Source organism: Ahaetulla prasina, chromosome 9, assembly GCF_028640845.1.
Source record: "Ahaetulla prasina isolate Xishuangbanna chromosome 9, ASM2864084v1, whole genome shotgun sequence".
In the NCBI taxonomy this organism is placed as follows: domain Eukaryota; kingdom Metazoa; phylum Chordata; class Lepidosauria; order Squamata; family Colubridae; genus Ahaetulla; species Ahaetulla prasina.
In genome coordinates this window covers 15,791,398-15,816,514 of record NC_080547.1, presented here as the reverse complement: position 1 = coordinate 15,816,514, position 25,117 = coordinate 15,791,398, and the positions used below count along the sequence as shown (strand labels likewise).

Genomic DNA, 25,117 nt, shown 5'->3' with positions numbered 1-25,117 from the left:
AAAGCAGAAATCCTTTGCAAGTTTTGAAAAGTAGTTCTAACTTCCCTCTCCGTTGAGTTCATTCTGCGCAGACAATTTACTTTGTCGAGAAAGATTCCCAAATATTGTCCTCTAATCTTACAGTAAATACTAGCCTGGGCTCAGCCTCCTCATTCTGTTGTTCTTGTAGAATGAACACACCCTGTGTGTTTTATTATGCGGTCAGGGAAAAAAACCAAAAACCCCAAAACCAAAGACTGAAATGGGAGAGATCCTTGCTTAAACATAGACGAAAGAGTTTTAAAACCTCCTTATTTTCAGCAGAGCTAATGCAATGATACTTTATAGTGAAAAGACTAGCCTTTTTAAAAAAAATAAAAAATAAAAAAGGTGTACTACAGTACAGATACAAGCATAGCAAAATTAGCATCTTAAAAGAAGCCCGTCTAAACCTAAAATTTGCCAGAAAGTATAATTTGAGCTGTCAATTTCCCTGACAAACAAACAAACAAACTGCCATTTTTTTTCTTATTTAGTCCGATATAAAATGTCCTACAGGTTTTGTTCCCCTCCCCCCCAATATAAATTAAGATTGAACTGTGCAAAGTACAAGGCATACTCTAATCCTAGGTCTTCACCCAACAGATAAGAAAGTCAACTAGACGTTGTATTTTCACTCAGAATATTCAGACATCAAAGAGGTATGACAGTTGAAACAAGCAGAATATTATTATTATTATTTTGCCCCCTTGGTGTGTTTGGATAATTTCTAATAACACGCTAGTAAATAAAAAAAACTAACAAGTCGTAGCGCTCATAAATCTCAGCTCAAAATCTCAGTAGTTTTGCTGCATCCAATAATATGCCAACCAATTTGCTCAACTAATACCGCATTTTCTTTCTCTAGTGAATTCTAAATAAACGCTACACAAATGTACACCGTCTCTTGCTTCTATGGTTTCTTTTTCATATATACGAATACAGAAATATCTCATATATATGAATAAATAATATTGGGAGAAGCGGGTTTGTACAATTCGATCGGTCGTATTCCCCTTCCAGAAAGTATACAAGCTGAAGCGACAGCAGAGAGCAGGGAGTTACCCAGTTCTGACCAAACAGCGCCTATCTCTTCATTGCCCACCTCCGCAAGTGAGCCAGAGAAAGCTTAAAAAGAGGACGAAGAGGGTTAAATTGAGACATTTGCTTTTCGCCTTCCCACCGGTTGACTATTGATATCTCTTCTCCTCGTGGATTACATTACAGTAGAAGACTATGTAGGAGATGTAACTCGCTCCTCACAAAAGTCAAGGACTTCCCCCTGGATTTTATCTTCTCACAGATCACGCCAGAGTCACACGTCACGTGTGATCATCACAGCCCGCCTCACCGATCGGAGCCTGGATCCTGAAGGTTTAAACCACACCAACCTGTGCTTCAACTTCTCCTTCCACGCATTTGACCACAGAGAGATCTAATCTGTTCTTCTCCTTATTTCCCTCTTCCCCCTGGCTGGTGCTATTCTAAAGTAAGGTCGCATGCCCACTGGAATCGTCATGGTCTACGTTGTTCAGAATGGCTGTCTGGTCTTCGGGAACCTGACGGTGACAGAGGTCATCCTTTAGGGCAGAAAGGCGGGCAAAGGGATCCTGGCGAGAGTGTCTCTTCTTCTTCCGTAGACAGACAGCTTCGTCAGGCCACAGTACCTGAGAGTTAGGATGTTGTTGAACCTGGGAGGCAGAACCATCTGGAGAAGAAAGCAAAGAGGAAGAAGTTGGTCAATCTCCGGTACCAGCATTACGAGAAGACATCAAAGTCTCTGAAGTTCTCTCTTTAAGACAACAAAAAGCAGGTCGGCATCGCCGTAAAATCAACACACACACACACACACACAAACACGCAGCCTAAGGTATCATCAAGGTGCAGGTATGAGAAGCTTGAGCTGTAGGAGTGTCAACCAGGAAGGCATGGAGGTGCTCTTGGTGAAGGTGAAGATGATTTTCACACTCATACCAACATGGCGGGGGGAAAGCAGCTCTAGAAATTGCAGCAAGATGGACAAACCTTAAAGACATAATTGAGTAACAAAAAAAAGCAATAATTTAAAAGAGGAGGAACCAGGAAAAGTTATTGAGGAGCAGGGGTCAAAGGGAGGATGGACTATGAGAAGTGTGCATGAGAGGGTGGTTTTAAAGACAGAACCCCCCTGGGAAATACTGGCTTGTAGGGACTGAGGTTAGGAGAACTAGAAGCTAGTTTTGGTTCTAAGGCAGTTTTCTCCAGCCAACAATCGCTGGACAATCGCTGGACATCAAATGCTATAGCCAGCATGGCCATTTTGCTAAGAAATCTGGGTCCTGAGGTCTGCACATCTACAAGGCACCCAGGATGCAGAAGGGTAGCCAAAGGAATGAGGCAAAACTCAAGGAGATGTTTCAGTTCTGAAGAACCACAAGCTAGAGGGTCACCCAACAATCCCTATCCTGGGTTGTGCCCAAAACCACGCAGCCACAGTTCAGGCCCATAGAGAGACAGAAGCAATTCCCATTACAAGTCATTGACTTCAATGAGCATTGTGCCAGGTGGGGAAGGGGCAGCGGGAGAGGCAGGGGAGCGAATCTGGTGTTCCTCGCACTCACTGCTTTGTTTTTTGGATTTCGACTTTTTTGGCTTCTTAATCCGTTGGTATTTCAGAGCTTCGAGCCTCTCAGGTGCGGCCGCGTTCCGGGTTGGTGATGGACGTCTTCTAGAAAGACAAAGCAGAAAACGCCATCAGTGGCCCCCTGCCCTATTCTCTCTCTCTCTCTCTCTCTCTCTCTCGAGGGAGGGTCTCTTTGATGGCAAAGAGGGCATTTCAACCTCCACCTGGTCCGCCACAGGGAAGGAAAAGACGGTGACAAGCATAGCAGGGTGGATACCAAATCCACCCTATCATGTTCTCTGCTGGAGGCGAACGTAGCATCTTACCTCCTTGGTTATTATTATTGTTTCCTCCATACCACCAGCCCTGCATTCCAAGGCAACCCCATTCCATTGTGGCCCTTCCTTTAGCTGGCAATCTTCATTTTCCTGTTCTTATCATCAGAACGCTCAAACCCAGGCAAAGGTTACAGAAAGGGCGCTAGGCCGAACGGTTTCGTTCGTGGGAACGTGGGAGTCGGAACCTCTTGAAAATGGCTGGATGGTGGTTAAAAACAAAAGGAAGGAAACAAAGCCAAATTAAGGCTGAGGGTCTGGCCCTGAACCATCTGCAGTGTTAAACAGAGGAAGAAGAAGAAGAAGAAGAAGAAAAGGAAGAAGGGTTAAAGTGGCAGTTTCCAGGCTGGTTCAAGGCACTTTTTTGTGTTTGCTAGTTGCAAGAGTGAAAATCTTTCAGAAAAGTCCACGCGGGGGTTGCAAGAGATTTTTTTTTAGAAGTCTACCAAGAACAGATGCATTAACAATAACACATCCTTTAAAAGGGAGGAGAGAGGGGAGGTTCTGTTGAGAGGAGCCAATATATTAAGACTGCCAATATATTAAATTTATATTTACTGACAAAGAAATAAAGGGAGACTAGTATAGATCTATTTCAAGCTATTTAGCTCTCATCAGCTAGCCATACCTTTCAGGGATTCGAACCTGGGCTCGCTTGCATATTAGGCAGATGTATTAACCTCTAAGTCACAGGTTCTCCTCGCTTTGTTAGCTGCACCAGGGGAAAGATTAAGTATTTTTTTTTCCTATTGAAGCAACCTGGTCTACCCAAATATGGGAGGGAGAATACTGCTTCCCTTTCGCCTTTCAGCCCCAATCAAGGAGCCCTCACATATACGTATATATATTTGTATCTTTTATGCATTTGCAGTGGTTAGCCCTACACATGACATGCATCACCATACATGGTTCAAAGAAAGCTCTCACAAGTTGCCTTCAAAGATTAGGCTGCAAACGGCAGATTCTCCAGACAAGTATAGTTTATGCAGTGAAGTGTGCATACAAACAATTTTCACATCAGCCCCATTTATCGGCGATCACAACTTAAGGTTCAGCTGATGGGTTTGCCAGAGGCAACACCACGGGATCAATGTCGCTACAACACAAGTCAGTCTAGAAACTGCAGCAACAGCCCAGTCCATCTGCAGCCAGTTATCTTCTGCATTACAAACAAGCTTTATTTATTTGGTTTCTCAACACACCTATTATTGACACTTGGGCTGTAAGCCCTTGTTCTTCTGCCAGTGTGGCTGCTATTTACCCAGACCTTTAGCCCAGAGTTTGAGGAGTTGAAAAATAGTGGAGAAGACTAGTCCGAAACCAAGAATCATCACCTCCATTTAACAACCCCATAATCCCTTGCGGGGTGGTGTCTGGGCAACTGAATGGAGCTAGCAGAGTGTTTAATGGTTGGATGCCCTTCCTGTCACCAGTGTGGAGTTTCGTTCAGCAGATATATTCTCAGTGCGTCCAGAAAGAGAAATATCAGCCTCTACCTAGGATCGAACTCACAGCCTCCTGATTGGCAAGAGCTCCACCTCTAGGTCACTGCACCACTTCGTCCAAAATCAAGAATGACACGAACAATTGTGGTTTGTGGTAATTCTTCCAAGCTGAATTCTTTATTGTTTCACACCTATTGTTCTGTCCCCCTCGCCTCCGTCCGAACGATGACTTAATTAGCCGGCACGATCAGCTCTGGCAGCAGAATAGCCAGCATCTGCCAAGAGCCGTCATTATCTTCCACGACACTGGTGAGTCACCCAGAAACAAACTTCAGCTCTTAATCAGTGGATTTGCCTGTTACAAAGAGACACAGCAGCTCTCACTGCCTTTTATATCCTGTGGGGTGTGGCTCCATGACTCAGCACTTCCTAGGCCTGCCCCACCCTTGCTTATGTTGTTCCCTCCTCTCCTGCCTACGAAACCTAGGGTTCAACCAAGCCTGATTGCCATCAGCTGGGTCTGCAGGTGTGGCCTGGGGGCGGGAAAGAGTCAGGGGATGGAGGCCTCATTATCTCTTCCACCTGGCCTGCATCTGGCTCCTGAAGCTGAGCCAGGGAAGCCGGTGCTCCTGAGGTAAGTCCTGATGGCCCTTCCCCCTCACTGTCCAAGTCACTTTCTGGCAGCAGGTCCAGCTCCAAGTCATTTTCTGGCAGGAGGGCCGGCTCGGGGGGTGCAGACACAACACCTATAGACAAAATCTTGCCGGAGTGAGGACTCTGTTATTTGTATCTACAATATACTCTGAGAACTACTAGAAGGAGGCTGTCTTCACCCTCTTTCTCTCACACTAATATCTGGGCTGAGTTGTCTCTTACTCCTTTGAAATACACCCTCTTCCCCTTGGGGATCCACCCCCTCACTTCATTCCATCACAAAGATGGAATAAATGTTCTTCCAATTACACTAGAACCACAGTTCGCCAAAGAGTCAGCATCTTGCCCCCCAACAATCTGGGTCCTCATTTTAGTATCCTCAGAAAGATGGAAGGCTGAGTCGACCTCAAGCCAGTGAAATTGCCGGCAGTCTGCGGTCAGCAGAATTAGCTGCAGTAATGCATTCTAACCACGGTGTCACCACGAATCTGGAAAATCATGTGTTCTCCTCTGATATTTTGGGACATCAACTATCCTCCAGGAAATCTTTTTCCCCCAAAAAAAGAGGGTGAAAATCTGGGTGCGTCTTATACTTCAAATGTAGCCCTGCCCAGCTTCTCAAACGGAGGTTTCAGAAGCTAAAAGAAGCTTCAGAAAAGAAGCCCCCAAGTTGAAAGTTCATAGCAGAGGTGGGTTTCAGCAGGTTCTGACCAGTTCTGGAGAACCGGTAGCGGAAAATTTGAGTAGTTCGGAGAACCGGTCGTTAAAATTCTGACTGGCCTCAGCCCCATCTATTCTCTGCCTCCTGAGTCCCAGCTGATTGGGAGGAAATGGAGATTTTACAGTATCCTTCCCCTGCCACGCCCACCAAGCCACGCCCACCAAGCCACACCCACAGAACCAGTAGTAAAAAAAATTGAAACCACCACTGGTCCAAGGCCTTAAAACTGACAAGATTGAACACCTTTGGCTTACAGACAAATATCAAATGAAATGCCAGAAGATTCTGCCCTGGGCCCTGTGCTGTCCAAAACTTTTATCAATGACTAGAACAAAGAAAGGAAGTTTTTAAGAAGTTAGGAAATTCTTAAGAAATTTGCAAATGAGACATTGTACCTCTGGGTGAAAAACAGATGATTTGAATAGATCCAGATAGGCCTGAGCAGCAGAGTGAAATGATGGAAGACAAGTAAAATTCTGCATTTAGGTTTGGGGTGGGAACCCTGAGCTAATTAAACGTAATATTACACCAAGATCAACAAGAGAGACAGATTAATAACTGACATCTTCTAAGAGATGGCATAAGATAGCCAGCTAATCAAGAGCGAGATGAAGGCAGAAGAGAGATTTAATTCAATTTTGTAGCCCTAACTGATTCTGTAAAGACGTCTGAAAATTCAAAGATTTCTTCCTGTTCACTGTGAAACAATCAATCAAATAATCAAGAAAATGGCCTTTGCCCAGAAGATGATAAAAGGAACCGAAAGCTCATGTGTTACCTGCCCTTTCTTAACATTAGATAATAAAAGTCAGCCAAGCCACTAATTAAAAACAGCTTCCTAAGAAGGCTTCAAAAAGGTACTACCTTTTTCAGATTTGAATGCCTCGTATTTTAGAGGAAAGAATGAGTACTTGAAATAGAGGCAATTAAATAAGAGTGCCTATCAGATATCTCTTTTGCACAGGACACCATGTCCAATCAAAAAAAAAAAAATCACAGCGAAACCTACTAACGTAAAGGCTATCTTCTAATGGAAATTTCAAATACTGAGTTTTGCAATAAAGGTAAAGGTTCCCCTCGCACATATGTGCTAGTCGTTCCCGATTCTAGGGGGCGGTGCTCATCTCCGTTTCAAAGCCGAAGAGCCAGCGCTGTCCAAAGACATCTCCAGGGTCATGTGGCCGGCATAACTCAAGGCCAAAGGCGCACGGAATGCTGTTACCTTCCCACCGAAGGTGGTCCCTATTTTTCTAGTTGCGTTTTTTACGTGCTTTCGAACCACTAGGTTGGCAAAAGCTGGGACAAGTAATGGGAGCTCACCCCGTTACACGGTACTAAGGATTCCAACCGCTGAACTGCCGACCTTTTGATCAACAAGCTCAGTGTCTTAGCCACTGAGCCACTGCATCCTTTTGAGTTTTGCAATATGTTCGGTCTATTGCTCTATAGTTCCCAAACAAAATAAAATGATGGGACAGAACTTGCATCCAGTTTTGGTCGCCGTGATATATAGAAAAAAGATGTTGGGACTCTAGAAAGAGTGAAGAGAAGAGAAAACAAAGACGATTAGGGGACTGGAGGCTGAAATATACGAAGAATGGTTGCAGGAACTGGGTATGTCTAGTTTAATGAAAAGAAGGACCAGGGGTGACTTGATAGCAGTGTTCCAAGCTGCCACAAAGAAGAGTGGGGTCAACCTATTCTCCAAAGCATCTCAAGGCAGGATTAGAATTGATGGATGGAAACTAATCAAGGAGAGAACCAACCTAGCACTAAAGAGAAATTTCTTGACAATTAGAACAATTAATCAGTGGAACGACTTGCCTTCAGAAGTTGTAGATGCTCCAGCAGGTTTCTAAGGTTTTTAAGAAGAGATTGGACAACAATTTGTCTGAAATAGTATAGGGTTTCCTGCTCGAGAAGGGGATTGGACTAGAAGACCTCCAAGGTCCCTTCCAACTCTGTTATTCTGTTAACTATATATTTAAAAAAATCTCAGAATAAAAACAGTGAATCTTCTATTTAACAGATCTGTCTGTGAATGGACCTCATATGCAATGAATGAACTCATATGCAATGAAGAACGGTTTCAGGAATTCGGTATGTCTAGCTTAATGAAAAGAAGGACTAGGGGAGACATGATAGCAGTCTTCCAATATTTGAGGGGCTGCCACAAAGAAGAGGGAGTCAAGCTATTCTCCAAAGCACCTGAAGGCAGGACAAGAAGCAATGGGTGGAAACTAACCAAGGAGAGAAGCAACTTAGAACTAAGGAGAAATTTCCTGACAGTTAGAACAATCAATAAGTGGAACAACTTGCCTGCAGAAGTTGCCAATGCTCCAACACTGGAAATTTTTAAGAAAATGTTGCATAGCCATTTGTCTGAAATAGTGTAGAGTTTCCTGCCTGGGCAGGGGGTTGGACTAGAAGACCTCCAAGGTCCCTTCCAACTCTGTTATTATGTTATGTTAACTCCCGTATTATGCATACATACAGCACATAAATCACATGAGTAAAATCCTATTTGGAAGGAAAAGAGACTTGGGTTTAAAACAACTGTCCCCCTCATTAATACAGTTAACTGATTAATCTATGCCTCGGACAAGGGAATGCAAAGCTTTTTCCATCATTTCAATTAGCACCATTGCTTCTCTGGAAAAAAAGAAAGAAACTGTATATATTTATCCCGCAAAGAATTAAATGATTTTTTTGCAGGACACTGACTTCCAAAACTGATAAGTCATACTTTACAGAGGGCAAGATTTTCTTACCCAGTTCACAGTAGGTTGGCTCTTGTGTTATAAGCGGCTATATATTTTGTTTCTAGTTGCTTTCTGAAACGCATACCAAAAACATATACTATATATCTCCAGGAAAATTTCCTGAGCAATGAAAATATAAAAGGACAGTGCTTGCTTCGTATCCAAACAGTAAAACCAACACAAATAAAAACATTGTTGGAAATAGATAGCCAACATAAATATTAGATGATTGTTTGCCATTCTTTTCCTTTTGTAATAGTTGCGGGTTTCCGGTGGCTACGTTGTGAATTTCTTTGATAGTGCTTCTCTTTTTCTGCTACTGATCTAATGTTAAAATCTTTCCTTATTTCCTAGATCAAGGGTATCAAACTCAAGGCCAGTGGGCTGGATCTGACCCGCAGGGCCATTCTGGAAACTATGAAGGTCTGGCCCGCATCCAGTGGTGGGATTCAGCCGGTTCGCACCACATTGGGAGAACCGGTTGTTAACTTTCTGAGCAGTTTAGGTAAACTGGTTGTTGGAAGAAATCATTAGGGCAGAGAACCGGTTGTTAAATTACTTGACTCCCACCACTGCCCGCATCACTTCGTCCCAGCCCACTCCATCCCAGTGTGCGTGCAGGCGAGGCGGGGCATAGAGGCGAGAGGCCAGGCGAAGAGGTGAAGAGGCTGGGTGGGGCGAGGCCAACGAGCTGCAGCTGTTGTCGAGCAGAGTGAAGCATTGTGGCCAGTCTCTTCGCCTGGCCTCTTCGCCTGACCTCTTCACCTGACCTCGCCCAAGGCAGCACTGGCAGCAGCCTTGAGGAGGAGGTAAGCAGACGCTCGCTCGGGGAAGTAGGGCTGGACTGGGCTATGGGATCCCGGTGCTCAAGGGATGGACCATCCCGAGCCAGCCACGCCCAGTGACCAGTGTCAAGCTGGCCACGCCCACCCAGTTGGCCACACCTACCCACTCAGCCACACCCCATGAGCGGCATCAAGCTGGCCATGCCTCCCCGCCTCCTCAGAGGTCAACCACAGCCCTGATTCAGCCCTCAATGAAATCAAGTTTGACACCCCTGTCCTGGATAGTTCCTACTAAGTTCCTGTTTAGAACCCTTTCACTATGCTTGAGTGACACCTCTGAAAACAATATTGTTTCTCCCGATAGTAAGGAATAACAAAGGAAAGTAGGCCAATCGTAAAACGCAATTTGCATTTGCGTCGCGAATATTTGTCTTCTACCTTGTTAGAATCACAACACTTCAATGACACCCAGGAGTCTTTGTATGTTCTAACCTCACTCGTTCTGTCTTTGAACCTCAAGTTTGCCTAGGAGGGAACAAAGGAGTCACAATGTTTAAACACTCTCAAAAATCCACTGAAATTAAACAAGTTTTCAAGAGAAGAAGGTGAAAAAAAAAAGAAGAAAGAAGCTGCATTACCACAATGCAATTAACCGTAAGGCTGGCCGTGTAAGAAATGTGTCTCTGGGGGAAATTAAAAAAACAAAAAAACAACTCTGTAGAACAGAATTTCTGTTTCCAACATCTTCGATCAAATGCTATTGAAGAATCCCAAGAGAACTTGGAGGTGACAGTAATGTCTTTGGGTACCTAACAGTTGAGGCTAAACAGGGAACTAAACACAGAAGTTCTGTTTATAGTATTTAAGATTTCTGGGTTTTTGTTTTTTTTTTAATAAAATTGTATCTGACCAACTTGCCTAGAATAACATTAGCAAAGAAATGTTATCCACATACCGGCTGTCATGTCTACACCCTAAAGTCATTATTTATAGAGATTTTCAATCATCCAGGTCATGGTTGTCCCAAAAAATGCTTTTCCAAAAGGCAATTGGACTTTCTTGGGGTTTTTCCTTGAAAGCATTTCGCTTCTTATCCAACAAGTTTGAACTGAAGAAGCTTCTTGGATGAGAAGCAAATCATTTTCAAGGAAAGAGCCAATTGCCGTTTGGAAAAGCGCCTTTGGGACACACACTTATCAGCTTTGATTTCTTAGTGGATGGTGGCACCCTGGCTGCCAAAATTTGCAGGAATTGCACCCCGTGTTGTAACGTCTTAAAGAATGACCAATTCTTCCTGGGAAACTCTTCAATGGACCTGGCTGTCACTCATCACCTGAGAATTAAAATATACAATCCAGAATCATCCTGAGTTGGGATTGCATTCATGGTTTGTGATGGCAAACCTTTTTTGCACTGAGTGCCCAAACCGGAATGTGCATTCATGTGCATGCACCGGAAACTTGAAGGCTAGCTGGCCGGCACGCACATGCCTGGTTTTTGGCTGTTTTGGGACATTTTCAGGCTGTTTTAAGGGTCGTTTTTGGTCCAAAAATGATCTGATTTTTGGTCATTTTTCAGGCCGTTTTCTGGTGCTCCGGTGCCCGTGAAAATCAGCTGTCCGGTGCACGTGTGCACGCTAGAAACCAGAAGAGTAGTTGGCGACGGCGTGCATGCCCACAGAGATGGCTCTGCGTGTCTCCTTTGGCACGTGTGCCATAGGTTCACCATCACAGGTATAGGGCCTCCTGTTTATGCAGGGGGGTTGGGCTCGAAGACCTCCAAGGTCCCTCCCAACTGTTATTCCATTAAAGCTATTTTCCTGATGTGTCACCCCATTTCTGCGACTCTTCGTCAGCAAAGCTTGGGCACAGGAGACCAAAGGGGAAAAAAAATAATAACACACCCAGAAAAGAAAGCGCGACTAACTTCTTCTTCTTCTTCTTTCTGGCACAGCGGCCTTGAACCATGCTGAAATAAAAGATTCTGCCCATTTGCAAAGGAGGTAACTCCTACATCAACCCCAAACGCTGAACCAGATCTAGCAACAGCATTCCCAGTCAGACTAGGTTTGGTTAGATCTTCGGAGAAGCAGGCTTGTTTGGAAATCCCGCTCTTCCGTTAGTCTATTGTGCATAATTTTTGTCCCCATCCCTCCAACACCAACACCCCCTGCAAAAAAAATAATGGGGGAAAAACCCTCCATTACTAGGTTAAACCTGTTGTAGAAACCAGCCATTATTTGTAGGAACCAGCCATGTATTTTCAAAGCCAGAAGAAGCTGGAAGGAATGGCAAGAAGTTGCACACTCTTTGACCTCCGAAGGTTGCAGAAGGAAACCAGCCTGGAAGTAACTTCGGAAAGGACAACTTTTCCAATTTTACCGCCTCAAATTAGCGAACCCCATGGAAAATGCACAGATAGGCCCCCCCCCCCGCCCCCTTAGAAAGGTCTACCAGCCACCTCAATCGCCAGGAAGCAGCTACAATTGGAGAAGGACGGTTGCATAGCAATGGGCAAGCTGGACTAATGAGAGTTGCTAAAGGAAAGAGCGAGAGGACTACCTGCCCCACCCCGGACACGAACACACACACACACACGCGCCACAAAGCGTTTTGCTACCGCCGTGCGTGCCAGCTCCACCACAACCAGCACCCAGCAGGGCAATGAGAGAAGGACAAGCCGAGGGAAGAGCAGAGCATGTTCCCGAATAAGGCACCCCCTTCCCTCGCTTTGCGGGATCAGCACAACTTGGCCTACACAATGGGTTTTTTTTCACCATGCTGGCAGAAGAGAGAGATGGAGGAGAGGCGGAAGAAGAAGAAGAGAGGAGGGGAGAGGAGGGAGAAGGGCTCACCATGGCGTGAGAAAAAAAGAGAGAGAGAGAGAAAGAGAGGAAGGAGAAACAGAACAAGGGCCAAACGTAATCCAGGAAGAGGAATCACAAATAATATATATATATATGTATAGAAAAAAGAGAGGAGTTAACGAAGCACTCAGACGAGAGAACTGACAATTTCTCCAAGCCAGAGCAAGGGTGAAAAGCATGCAGAGACGCCTGATAACAGAGACAGCCTTTAAAGGGGAAAACTGGTTACTTCCAAAAAACAAAAGAGACAGACAGACAAGGATCGTCATACTCCAAAGATAAACACCGGAGTGACAAGGGTTCAGGGCACATACAAGCTCTTGCCAGCCCCATTTGGGATGCTCTTAGGCTAGGAGCTAAAGGGCCATCCCGGTCTGGAGACAAATATGCAGGAAGAGAGAAAGAGAGAACAGAGGGTGAAATCCAGGGATATCCACCAACTTCCTTTGTGGCTTTGGGGTTTTGATCCATGGGCAGCAGAGAAGCCCAGTTTTAGTTCAGTGCGTGCTGGCAGCAGCGGAGGGGGGATTTTTGTGGAAAGTCGCAAAAAACAAACCATGGAACTGACCCCCAAATTCTGCTTTCTGAGAAGTAACCTGGCTAGGTAGCTCAGTGGCTAAGACGCTGAGCTGGTCAATCGGAAAGGTTGGCAGTTTGGTGGTTCGAATCGAGAGTATAGGTCTCCTGCGTGAGCAGGGGGTTGGACTAGATGACCTCCAAGGTCCCTTCCAACTCTGTTGCTGTTACTAAGTACGGCTGAGACTTTAAGACAGGGGTGTCAAACTCAATTTCATTGAGGGCCGCATCAGAGTTGTGTTTTACCGTGGGGGAGGGGCAGGGTGGGTGTGGCTAGGGTGGCCAGCTTGACGTCACTCGTATCGGGGGCACCTGTGGTGGCCCGAGTGCTCTGCCAGCGAAAATGGGCTCACGAGCTCCGTTTTCGGCTGGGACGGCCTCCTGCAACCCTCTGCCAGCAAAAATGAGCTCACGAGCTCCGTTTTCAGCTGGTACGGCCTCCTGCAACCCTCTGCCAGCAAAACCCGGCTCATGAGCTCCATTTTCAGCTGGGACAGCCTCCTGCAATCCTCTGCCAGTGAAAATGGGCTCGCGAGCTCTGTTTTCGGCTGGGACGGCCTCCTGCAACCCTCTGCCAGCGAAACCCAGCTCATGAGCTCCGTTTTCAGCTGAGACAGCTCCTGCAACCCTCTGACAGTGAAACCCGGCTCATGAGCTACGTTTTCGGCTGGGATGGCCTCCTGCAACCCTCCACCAGCGAAAATGGGCTCACGAGCTCCGTTTTCAGCTGGGATGGCTTCCTGCAACCCTCTGCCAGTGAAATCCGGCTCATGAGCTCCATTTTCGGCTGGGACAGCCTCCTGCAACCCTCTGCGAGTGAAAACGGAGCCCTCCCGAGCTCCATTTTTGCTGGAAGAGGCACCACCGGCTGGTCGTTCATTCTTTCCAGGGTGGCCCCTTGTGCCAGATCTAAGCACCCCATGGGCCGGATGCGGCCCACAGACTTTGAGCTTAACACCCCTGCCTTAAGAAATGACAACTTCGAGTTATCTGCGGGACCGCCTACTGTTACCGATTGCCTCCCACCGACCCGTGCGCTCTCACAGAGAGGGACTCCTCAGGGTGCCGTCTGCCAAACAATGTCGGCTGGCGGCCCTCAGGGGAAGGGCCTTCTCTGTGGGGGCTCCTACCCTCTGGAATGAACTTTCCACAGGACTTCGCCAACTTCCTGACCTTCGAACCTTTCGCCGCAAGCTGAAAACATATTTGTTCATTCGTGCAGGACTGGCATAGGATTTTAGATTTTATAGTTTTAATTTTAATGGGTTTTATTGTTTTAAATTTATCTTAATTAGAGCCAAGTTGAGTAAGTTTTTTAAATAGTATTTTATCTTGTATTTATATTGTTGCTTGTTTTTATCTGGCTGTAAGCCGCCCTGAGTCCCTTGGGAGAAGGGCGGTATAAAAATCTAATTAAATAAATAATAAATAAATAAATAAATAAATAAATAAATAAATAAATAAATCTTTCTGGCCTTAGGGATGCTTGCTAAAATACTGGTTTTTAAAAATGCCTGGCCAGTTTCAGCTGAGTTTCCTATAAGACTGAGAGGCAGGCAAAGTACAGGTAGTCCTCGACTTACAAACAGTTCATTTAGTGACCGCTCAAAGTTACAACGGTCCTGAAAAAATGACTTACAACTATTTTTTTTTTCACATTTACGATCCTTGTAGCATCCCCGTAAACATGTGATCAAAATTTCTGGAAAAAGGCCTTTTTTAAAAAAAATCCTTTAAAAAAAGAGCCATCCAGAAATCTTCCAGGCAATCTTTCAAAAGACTGCCCAAATTGCTTTATATCCCATATGGCCAAATATATATATTTGTGTGTGCGTGTGTCCTTCTCTGGCACAGGAACTGAAGCATTGACATAAATTGTCTAAGCTCTCTTGTGCTTCCTGTTTTTATGGCGGCATAAAACAAGAGCTAAGGAAAGGAAGGCTGCAAAGATTTCTTTTTACTAGCCCGGTTATAAACCATCCACAATGCTTTCAGCCCCTGACAAGTTTACAGAGCCCACTCATAAAAGAACAATTTAGTCTGAGGGGTGGCTGTGTGCTTTAATGGGACCTCTTAAAACAAACCATAATGGATAAAGCACGAAACGCAATCTACTTTTGTCTCTTGTTTAGAAGCACTGATCAATGTTATAACGTACTCAGTGTTTTACCGCTTGCAATATTTCAGTCTTGGGCAGAAGAACATCAGCGGTCAGAACATCACTGAAGGTTTTCAAGAAGTGACTGGAATGGTGTAGGATCTCCCGCCACAGGCAGGGGGGTTGGACTAGAAGATCTCCAAGGTCCCTTCCAATCCTATTATTGTATGTTAACAGAATAACAGAGTTGGAAGGTACCTTGTAGGTCATCTAGAATGGCATAGGACCGGGATATCTTCGGGACCGCCTTCTGTTACCACATGCCTCCCACCGACCGGTACGCTCCCATAGAGAGGGTCTCCTCAGGGTGCCGTCAGCCAAACAGTGTCGGCTGGCGACCCCCAGGGGGAGAGCCTTCTCTGTGGGGGCACCTACCCTCTTGAATGAACTTTCCACAGGACTTCGCCAACTTCCTGCCCTTCCAACCTTTCGCCGCAAGCTGAAAACATATTTGTTCATTCGTGCAGGACTGGCATAGGATTTTAGATTTTATAGTTTTAATTTTAATGGGTTTTATTGTTTTAAATTTATCTTAATTAGAGCCAAGTTGAGTAAGTTTTTTAAATAGTATTTTATCTTGTATTTATATTGTTGCTTGTTTTTATCTGGCTGTAAACCGCCCTGAGTCCCTTGGGAGAAGGGCGGTATAAAAATCTGATTAAATAAATAATAAATAAATAAATAAATAAATCTTTCTGGCCTTAGGGATGCTTGCTAAAATACTGGTTTTTAAAAATGCCTGGCCAGTTTCAGCTGAGTTTCCTATAAGACTGAGAGGCAGGCAAAGTACAGGTAGTCCTCGACTTACAAACAGTTCATTTAGTGACCGCTCAAAGTTACAACGGTCCTGAAAAAATGACTTACAACTATTTTTTTTTCACATTTACGATCCTTGTAGCATCCCCGTAAACATGTGATCAAAATTTCTGGAAAAAGGCCTTTTTTAAAAAAATCCTTTAAAAAAAGAGCCATCCAGAAATCTTCCAGGCAATCTTTCAAAAGACTGCCCAAATTGCTTTATATCCCATATGGCCAAATATATATATTTGTGTGTGCGTGTGTCCTTCTCTGGCACAGGAACCGAAGCATTGACATAAATTGTCTAAGCTCTCTTGTGCTTCCTGTTTTTATGGCGGCATAAAACAAGAGCTAAGGAAAGGAAGGCTGCAAAGATTTCTTTTTACTAGCCCGGTTATAAACCATCCACAATGCTTTCAGCCCCTGACAAGTTTACAGAGCCCACTCATAAAAGAACAATTTAGTCTGAGGGGTGGCTGTGTGCTTTAATGGGACCTCTTAAAACAAACCATAATGGATAAAGCACGAAACGCAATCTACTTTTGTCTCTTGTTTAGAAGCACTGATCAATGTTATAACGTACTCAGTGTTTTACCGCTTGCAATATTTCAGTCTTGGGCAGAAGAACATCAGCGGTCAGAACATCACTGGAGGTTTTCAAGAAGTGACTGGAATGGTGTAGGATCTCCCGCCACAGGCAGGGGGGTTGGACTAGAAGATCTCCAAGGTCCCTTCCAATCCTATTATTGTATGTTAACAGAATAACAGAGTTGGAAGGTACCTTGTAGGTCATCTAGAATGGCATAGGACCGGGATATCTTCGGGACCGCCTTCTGCTACCACATGCCTCCCACCCACTGGTCGCTCCCATAGAGAGGGTCTCCTCAGGGTGCCGTCAGCCAAACAGTGTCGGCTGGCGACCCCCAGGGGGAGAGCCTTCTCTGTGGGGGCACCTACCCTCTGGAATGAGCTTCCCCCAGGACTTCGACAACTTCCTGACCTCCGGACTTTTCGCCGCGAGCTGAAGACGTACCTATTCTTCCGAGCAGGACTGGCTTGATAGGGGTTTTTAATTTGTTTTAAATGGGGTTTATTTTATATTTTATATTATGTATTTTTATATTTAAATTTAGGCCACATTGAATAAGTTTTTTAAATAGCTTTTATTGTAATATATTGTACTGTTTTTACTTGGCTGTTCACCGCTCTGAGTCCTTCGGGAGAAGGGCGGTATAAAAATTAAAATATTATTATTATTATCTAGTCCAACCCCCCCCACCCAAGCAGGAGATCCTACACTATTTCTGACAGATGGCAGTCCAGTCTCTTCTTGAAAGCTTCCAGCGATGAAGCTCCCACAACTTCTGAAGGCAATTTCTGTGCCACTGATTGATTGTTCTGTCAGAAAATTCCTCCTTATTTCTAGGTTGAATCTCTCCTCGATTAGTTTCCATCCATTATTCCTTGTCTGGCCTTCGGGTGCCTTGGAAAATAGTTTGACCCCCTCCTCTTTGTGGTAGCCCCTCAAATATTGGAAGACTGCTATCCTGTCTCCCCTGGTCCTTCTCTTCCCTAGACTAGCCATGCCCAGTTTCTGCAACCGTTCTTCGTATGTTTTAGCCTCCATGTTCTACCATGAAAAGCTGATGGTGTAGGATTTCATCCAAGGCCCACTAATAAATTTTTAGTGCTTCACGAATGGATGGTTTTCAGTGGCCATTTTGGGACTCTAAACAAAAAAAAGTAGTCTTCCCAAAGATGCTTTTCCAAAAAAGACAATAGGACTTTCTTGGTTTGTTTCTCTTTTTTTTTTCTTGAAAAACATTTTGCTTCTCAACCAAGAAGCTTCAGTTCAGACCGAAGTAGTAGACCTATTTCATTTCTTTGAAAGCCAAAGCAAGACACATTGACCCTGCATAGTAGTCCCTGCATAGTCCTCACAGATTCAAATTTCTGTTTACTTCAAAGTTCATAAGTGGCCATCCCTGCTTTGCCAATTGGCTTGAACCAAATAGAGAGAGGGAAGGAGGGAGGGAGGGACATGAGCTGTGGTGGTGCAGTAGTTAGAGTGCAGTATTGCAGGCTACTTCTGCTGACCCCTGGCTGCCTGCAATTTGACAGTTCAAATCTCACCAGCCTCAAGGTTGACTCAGCCTTCCATTTTTCCGAGGTGGGTAAAATGAGGGCCCAGATTGTTGGAGGCAATGTGCTGACTCTGTAAACCGCTTAGAGTGGGTTGTAAAGCACTTTGAAGCGGTATAAGTCTAAGTGCTATTGCTAAAAAAGGAAGGAAGGAAGGAAGGAAGGAAGGAAGGAAGGAAGGAAGGAAGGAAGGAAGGAAGGAAGGAAGGAAGGAAGGAAGGAAGGAAGGAAGGAAGGAAGGAAGGAAGGACAGACTGTGATGGCACAGTGGTTAGAATGCAGTATTGCAGGCTAACTCTGCCAACTGCCAGGAGTTTGATCCTGATGAACTCAAGGTTGACTCAGGCTTCCATCCTTCCGAGGTGGGTAAAATGAGGACCCAGATTGCTGGGGACAATGTGCTGACTCTGTAAACCGCTTAGAGAGGGTTGCAAAGCACTGTGAAGCGGTATATAAGTCTAAGTGCTATTGCTAGTGCTATCCTGCAGAAGGGGAGAAACCCCAAAGCCACAAAGGTTTGTGTGTGTGATAGTTTGTCCTAGTTTTTGCAATGCCTTATTCCCCTTTAAAGGAAAAGAAAAGGATTTAAAAATAATAATAATAATAATAACCAAATCAATCAATAAATAAATGTTATTGGGGGGAGAAAGCCCCTCTCACGTTTCCTCCCAGACCCCTCACCCCAAGCAAATCCCCAAAACCCATCACCATCCTTCCAGACATTGATCAACCCTTACCTATTGAGCTGAGGAGTGGCTTGTCTCGACAACACTGCCCAGATAGCTGAGATTAATCAAAAACAAAGCAGTTATCAACATCCGCACGGAGCCAAACTCCACAAGACATCAGCAAGTCAAAAGGGGAGGGGGAAAAAAAAAAACCAAAGGAAAAGCGAGGGAGGAAGGAAACCAAGAGACAAACGAACAAACATTGCCGGAGAAAGTAAGGGGGAGGAAGAAAGGAGAGCTAAAAGTGTAGAGAGCATCATCATCAATGCAATGAGGGATCTAGTACGAAGGACTTCTTAATGCTGTGGACTGGGTCACTCACTGCCAAGCTCCCTCAGGTCAGTTCCAACTTTTCTTTCCAAAGGATCCTGGGAATTGTAGTTCCATTAGGAGAAAAATGGCTGACATCACGAAAGAGGATCTCAGGCCTCTTTCACCATCATTGAAGATGGTGAATTGCCCTCTGCCCTCTAAGGAAAGCCCATTTAAAATTTTATTTGTGAAGCCACCAATGTGGAGTCCCTGTCTACCTCAGGGCTTCTAAAAATTTAACTAGAATTCCCATGATTCCCTGGAGGGGGAGCCATGATCACTAAAGGGACCTGAAAGCAACTATAATGTTCATGTACAAGGACCAAGGAAACGCTATGCCCTTTAGATATCATTGGACAATATTTCCCTTTGTTCCTGACCACTGAGACTGGAACTAATAGGAGGCCAAAAACCAACAAGCTCTAGAAAGTCCCCACCCTTGCATTAGGGAACACTTCCATGGTTTGGGTGCTGATGTGTGGACTTCAGCCTCCAGAACCTCCTCAGCTAAGGTGGCTTTGCTGAGAATCCTAAAATTCATCCATCTGGAGATAGACAGCATCGGAAGATGACATCTTCCCCGTAATGGACTTTGGCGTGACCTTGGGTCCACGAGAAGGTCCATGAAGTCCATCTTTCCCAATCAGAGAGGCGGCTTTCACTATTTTTTCTCTGGTTGCTTTCGAACACCAAGAGACTGCTCTGTCCTTTTCATGTATGTTCATTTCTCTTCTCCTAACAGTCTGGATCTCCTGAAAGCAGCATCCCATAATTGTGTTAATGAATTAGGAGCTTCCGGGCACCCAGATAGTGCAAATGAAATGGCAGAACGGGAAGCGTTGCAAGGAGAATGAAAGCCAACCTCACCCTGCTACGCTCGTAGCATTGTAGCTTGTGCTCCTGCCAGCTTAGCAGTGGCAATCCCTGCTTGTTCCCATCGCAAGCAGACCACACCTCCCATCCTTTACTTCCCCCCTTTCTTTTGCCCTTTTCCCATCCAGATGGCACAATGCCCCACTCATTTACAGAAGGTCCCCGGGGATCGAAAGGGAAGAGCAGGGGAATACAACTCCACTACATCAAGAATCAAAACAAGAAAAGCGGCATCAACAAAGAACAACCAAGATGGGAAAGACTGCCATCAGACAAAGGAGCAGAGGAGAGAAGGAAGAGACAGAAAGAAAGAACATTTTGCCTGGAGAAACGCTGGCCCCTGAGAAACCAGCTGCTGGAGAGAAGACCAGCTCCAGTCGTCACCTTTCATGGTCCGGTTCCAAGAATGTTGACTTCACCGTGTTTGGGTTGGGTTGGGTTGGGGTTCTAAGTTGATGTTGGGTTTAAGGCGGGAGTGGGATTCAGCCAGTTTGGACCAGCCAATTTGGGCGAACCGGATGCTACTTTTACATCTGGTTCGCCGAACCGGTAGTTGCCAGGAGTCTCCATGCGGCACATTTTGGATGCCAGGTAAATGCAAGGCCCACACAGAGGCTCTGGAAGGGCAAAAAACAGGCCTCCCAGAAGTTCAAGAAGTCTGGAAATGGGCTCGTTTCCAGCTTCCGGAGGGCCTCCGGAGCCTGGAGGGAGGCTGTTTTTGCCCTCCCAGAGGCTTGAAGAAAACCTCCGGAACTTGGGGAGGGCAAAAACTCCCCCCACTCACCGTGGTGCAGGAGGCTGAGTAGGCTATGCCCACCATGCCCATGCCCAACCAGCAACCAGGCAGAGAACCGGTTGCTAAAAATTTTGAATCCCACCCCTGGTTTTAGGGTTCCCCTTCTCCTGGAAATTTGTTCAGGGTCTAAAGCCCTGGACCCCTTTTGGAGATGAGGAAGGTAAAAGTGGCTTGGATAGCCTAGTTGAAATCATGGAGGAAGGTCAATCCTATTGGGAGGGGAAAAGGAGGCGAGGAAGACAAAAGCTAGGGTTTCATGTTCCAGGAAAGTCAACAGCCAGGAATGAGAAAAGCAAAATGTCAATAATTTCTAGAATTCATTCACCCCGGTCCCCACAAAACCCCAACCGCCCTCTCTCCAAAGACTCCTGAATCTGAAATGTTGTTAACTTTGTTCATCTGAGGCGTCAGTCCCCAAGCCAGAAGCAAGCTCTGAATGAGATTTCCAATGGAACGATGGAGGGTGGAAAGAAGTGTAACAAAACAATGCAAAACCACTACTAACTCAAAGGTACAGCATTTTGTTGAGCTAAACCTGCTGAGCTTGAGCAACAACAGGAACCGGTATTGCCCCAACCAGTGCAAAGTGAACTTTGGGAACTAGTCATCTCCAAAAAATAAATAAATAAATAAAGGGTGTCTAGATCAACTCTAAGGACTCCATTGATGGTGTTTGGGGAAGGACTTTGGGGAAGGCGTGGGAGCGGGTGAGGTGGGAGGGAAAGAAGGGCTTGGTAAAAAAAGGAAGGCAAGCAAATTCCACTTGCGTGTGCACACCCTTACCCTGAACTGGTTGTCGGTGTCAGCTCTGGCCTATGGGTTTCCTCCCCAGTCCTCCTTGGCGAGGAGATCTGTCCAAAGACGTCCATGGATTCCATGGGCATGGAGGGGCAATGAGAAGGAGGAAAGCCGGTGGCCAAAGAAGTGAAGGCCATCGTTGGTCGGAAGCTGGGACTCCCTCCGCGACTGCTCTGGGCGGGAGAACCGGTGGAGGGCGTCGACTTGCGTGAGAAGCTGACTGCGGCTGGGGGCTGCAGGGTGATCTCCGATATCTCTGCCTGCTGGATGAGGCCGGGTCGTGGTCTGGCACGGGCCGTCAGCTCTGGGGAGCTGGTGCGGGAACTGAGGGGACTTTGAGTCAGGGGTGAAAGCCTTGACGGTTGCAACACCACCTGATGTAAACTGGGCTCCACCCTCCTGGCTTGCCGAGGGCTTGGCCGAGGTCTTGGTTGTGGGTCGTACCACCTTGTGTCTAGGCCAAATGTGCTTGTGCTGCTGTGGCTAACTGGCTCGGATGGCCCGTGGTAAGGCAACACCGGTATTCCCATGCCTTGACTGGTATGTCTTAGCTGCCCTTGGCTCACCATTGGTTGCATAGGTTTGTCCTGCCATTTAGGGGTGGTGGATGTGGTGGGCATCATGGAAGGTTGGCTCCTGCTGGGTGACTTGCCAGCCCAACTCTTGGGTGCCTCCAGAGCCAGAATGCCAGGGTAGGATGCAGGAACCTGAAGGGAGGAAGGCGGAGGTCCCCTCGGAAGACTGGCCTGGGGCGGCATGCTCTCGGACATTTCGCACGGATGGAGCTGGTGAGGAAAGAGGATGGGCGAGGACTCCAGGCCGCTGAAAGGGAACTCGGCCCTGCCCCACGGTTCAGGGGACCGGCCTCCCGTTGGAGTCTGAGTCAGGGGCAGTGTGCTGTTAGAAGCATTCTCTCCGTTCTCTTCAGGGATGGTAGGGTGGCCAAAAGGTCCTTCTGGATGCAGGGGAGGGGAGGACATGACGGAGCTGAGAGGGCTCACCTCTGGCATGTAGAATGGTGGAGGGTCCATCTCACCGGGGCTGCTGCTGCTGAGGTAACCGTAATATAGGCCATGGTGGAATGGCCGGGGGCCCGGGGGCCGGGCCTGACCAGTGGCTTGAAGGGCCCCTGTTCCCTCCAGACCCCGATGGAATCTGGGACTGTATGCTGGTGGCTGCAGATAAGACTCCTGGCTGGAAGAAAGAGGCGTCAACTGAGACTTGAGGGCCACAACGGAAGGAGGCATCACAAGGTCATCGTTTTCTTCATCCGATTGGCGGAACTCGGGGTACATGTCTGTTTCCTCGACAAAAGGGAAGCCTTCGATCCGACGGGACTTGAGCGAGGGCTCCATCTCTGAAGGATCCATGACAAAACGGCCATCTGGCCCACGGCTGATGAGCTCGATGGGAGTGGTGGCCTCAGCTTCAGCTTCAGCTTTGGAAACACTGTACTTCTTGCTGCTGATAGCCCGTTTGGTCCTCTTGTAAAGGGACAGCTCCTTCTCCTTGCCAGATGGACCTTGGTCATCGGATGACTCGGAAGGGGGCCGTAGAGTACGGATGCTTTCGGGACTCACCTTGCCAGAAGACAGCCTAGGAAGGAGGAATGGAAGAAAGAGGGAAAGCTCTCGGAGGAGTTACAGCACCACCTGAAAAAAATATCTCAAAAACTTCAGGACATGAGAATAAGGATGTAGAAATCATTCAAGGAGGAGCTCCAAGCAAAGATTTTATCAAGGTTATATATGACTTTAGGTCTTATTCTTTCCCAACCTTGTCAACTTTAAGATGGATGGACTTCAACGCCCAAAATTCCACAGCCAACCAACTAGGGAAATAGTACTTCAAACGATTCAAAGCATTGAGACAATAATATTTTTCTTTTGACAGTAGTGGCCAAAATTGTGGAACCCTTTTGGGAAAAGTGTATTTTCTAAAACTAGCTAATAACACCACTTTTTTTTTTTTTTGAGTAGTACCATAAAATTATATATCAATGAAAGGATAATTTAATCAAGAATGTAACGCGATAACTTTGGTGAAGGATTTGCTATTAGAATAGCAGTTACAGTAGAAAGAAGAAAAGTGAAACACGTAGAAAAAAACCAAGATGTAAAAAAATGATCATTATAGAAAAAATGAGATATACAAAAATGATCACCACGTCAGTGAATACTTAGTTGGGTAACCTTTAGCATGAATGACGGCCTTACAAGGTCTTCCCATGGAGTGAACCAAGTCTTTTACTCAGTGGTGGGATTCAAGTAGTTTAACAACTGGTTCTCTGCCCGAATGATTTCTTCCAACAATCAGTTTGCCAAACTGCTCAGACAGTTAACAACCGGTTCTCCCGAAGTAGTGCGAACTGGCTGAATCCCACCACTGCTTTTTCTTCTGCAGCTGTTATAATGTGAAACTCAAGACTGAAGGATCGCTTCTATTAACTGGGTTTTATTGATGGGTCGCTTCAGACTAATAAGATTTCTTTAGGCGGCTCCATAGATTTTCAATTGGGTTAAGGTCTGGGCTATTCCCAGGCCATTCCAGCAGTGGAATAGGATTCTCTTGAAACTCCAAAAAAAGTGGTGTTATTAGCCATCAAACCTCAAAAATACACTTTTCCCAAAAGGGTTCCACAATTTTGGCCACTACTGTAATGTTTGACTGTGCAATTTGAGGCGGGCTTTCCCAGGTCATTTGTATATACCCTGTACACAACAATGCACACATATACACTTTTCTGAGGAGAACCAACATTAGCATAACACTTTGTTATGGAAGGCAACAAAACCACAGATTCTTTTTTCTCCAAGCAATAATAGACTTGTTAAAATATATTTCTGAGAGTATTACAAAGTCAAGGAACAACTGGGATGTGAAGATGTTTTTCCAAATGGTAAAATGAGGACTCAAATTGTTGGGGGCAATAGGCTGACTCTGTAAACTGCTTAGAGAGGGCTGTGAAGCACTGTGAAGCGGTATATAAGTCTAAATGCCCTTCCTTCCTTCCTTCCTGCCTGCCTGCCTTCCTTCCTTCCCAGTGGTTAGGATGCAGCATTGCAGGCTAATTCTGCCCACTGCCAGGAGTTCGATTCTGTCCGGCTCAAGGTTGACTCAGCCTTCCATCCTTCCAAGGCTGATAAAACGAGGACCTAGATTGTTGGGGGCAAGAGGCTGACTCTGTAAAACCGCTTAGAGAGGACTGTAAAACACTGTGAAGCGGTATATAAGTCTAAGTGCTATTGCTATTGCTATGTGCAATGAGTTGCTTATTTATTTATGTATTTATTTATTTATTTGTCGAGTACATATTAGATAATATATATGTATAAGCATATCCTGCACCCCTACCATTTCCAGACATGAGAAACAATCGCTGATTTTTCTGCATTTGGAGCTCTGAAATGCTCAACTAAAGCCAATCGTCTCCTGTTTCTTTTGCCTTCCCAGGGTTACAGATTCTGTATGACTGTCTAGAAGATCTGCATGTGGGACCTCAAGGCATTAGGAGAACATGAAGCTGCTGGAGAAGATTGACGTCAGTAGTGCCCCTTTTGGCTACCAACCTGCCTTCCATTGAAGACCTGTATACTGCATGACTCAAGAAGAGGGCTGTGAAAATATTTACAGATCCCTCACAACCTGGACATAAACTGTTTCAACTCCTACCCTCAAAACGACGCTATAGAGCACTGCACACCAGAACAACTAGACACAAGAACAGTTTTTTCCCGAAGGCCATCAC

The 25,117-nt window shown here is 45.7% G+C and overlaps 1 protein-coding gene across 1 annotated transcript in view; it reads right to left on the bottom strand.

Moving 5' to 3' along the window:
• Positions 1-669: 669 nt before the first annotated feature.
• The window catches only part of IGSF9B (immunoglobulin superfamily member 9B), a 131,791-nt gene continuing 107,343 nt past the window's right edge, over positions 670-25,117 (bottom strand). The window contains exons 18-20 of the mRNA XM_058194822.1: positions 21,355-22,965; positions 2,619-2,725; positions 670-1,726 (exon numbers count right to left, since the gene is read on the bottom strand). Coding sequence (XP_058050805.1) covers positions 1,503-1,726; positions 2,619-2,725; positions 21,355-22,965 — 1,942 coding nt within the window. The 3' untranslated portion in view covers positions 670-1,502. The remainder of the gene's footprint in view (positions 1,727-2,618; positions 2,726-21,354; positions 22,966-25,117) is intronic.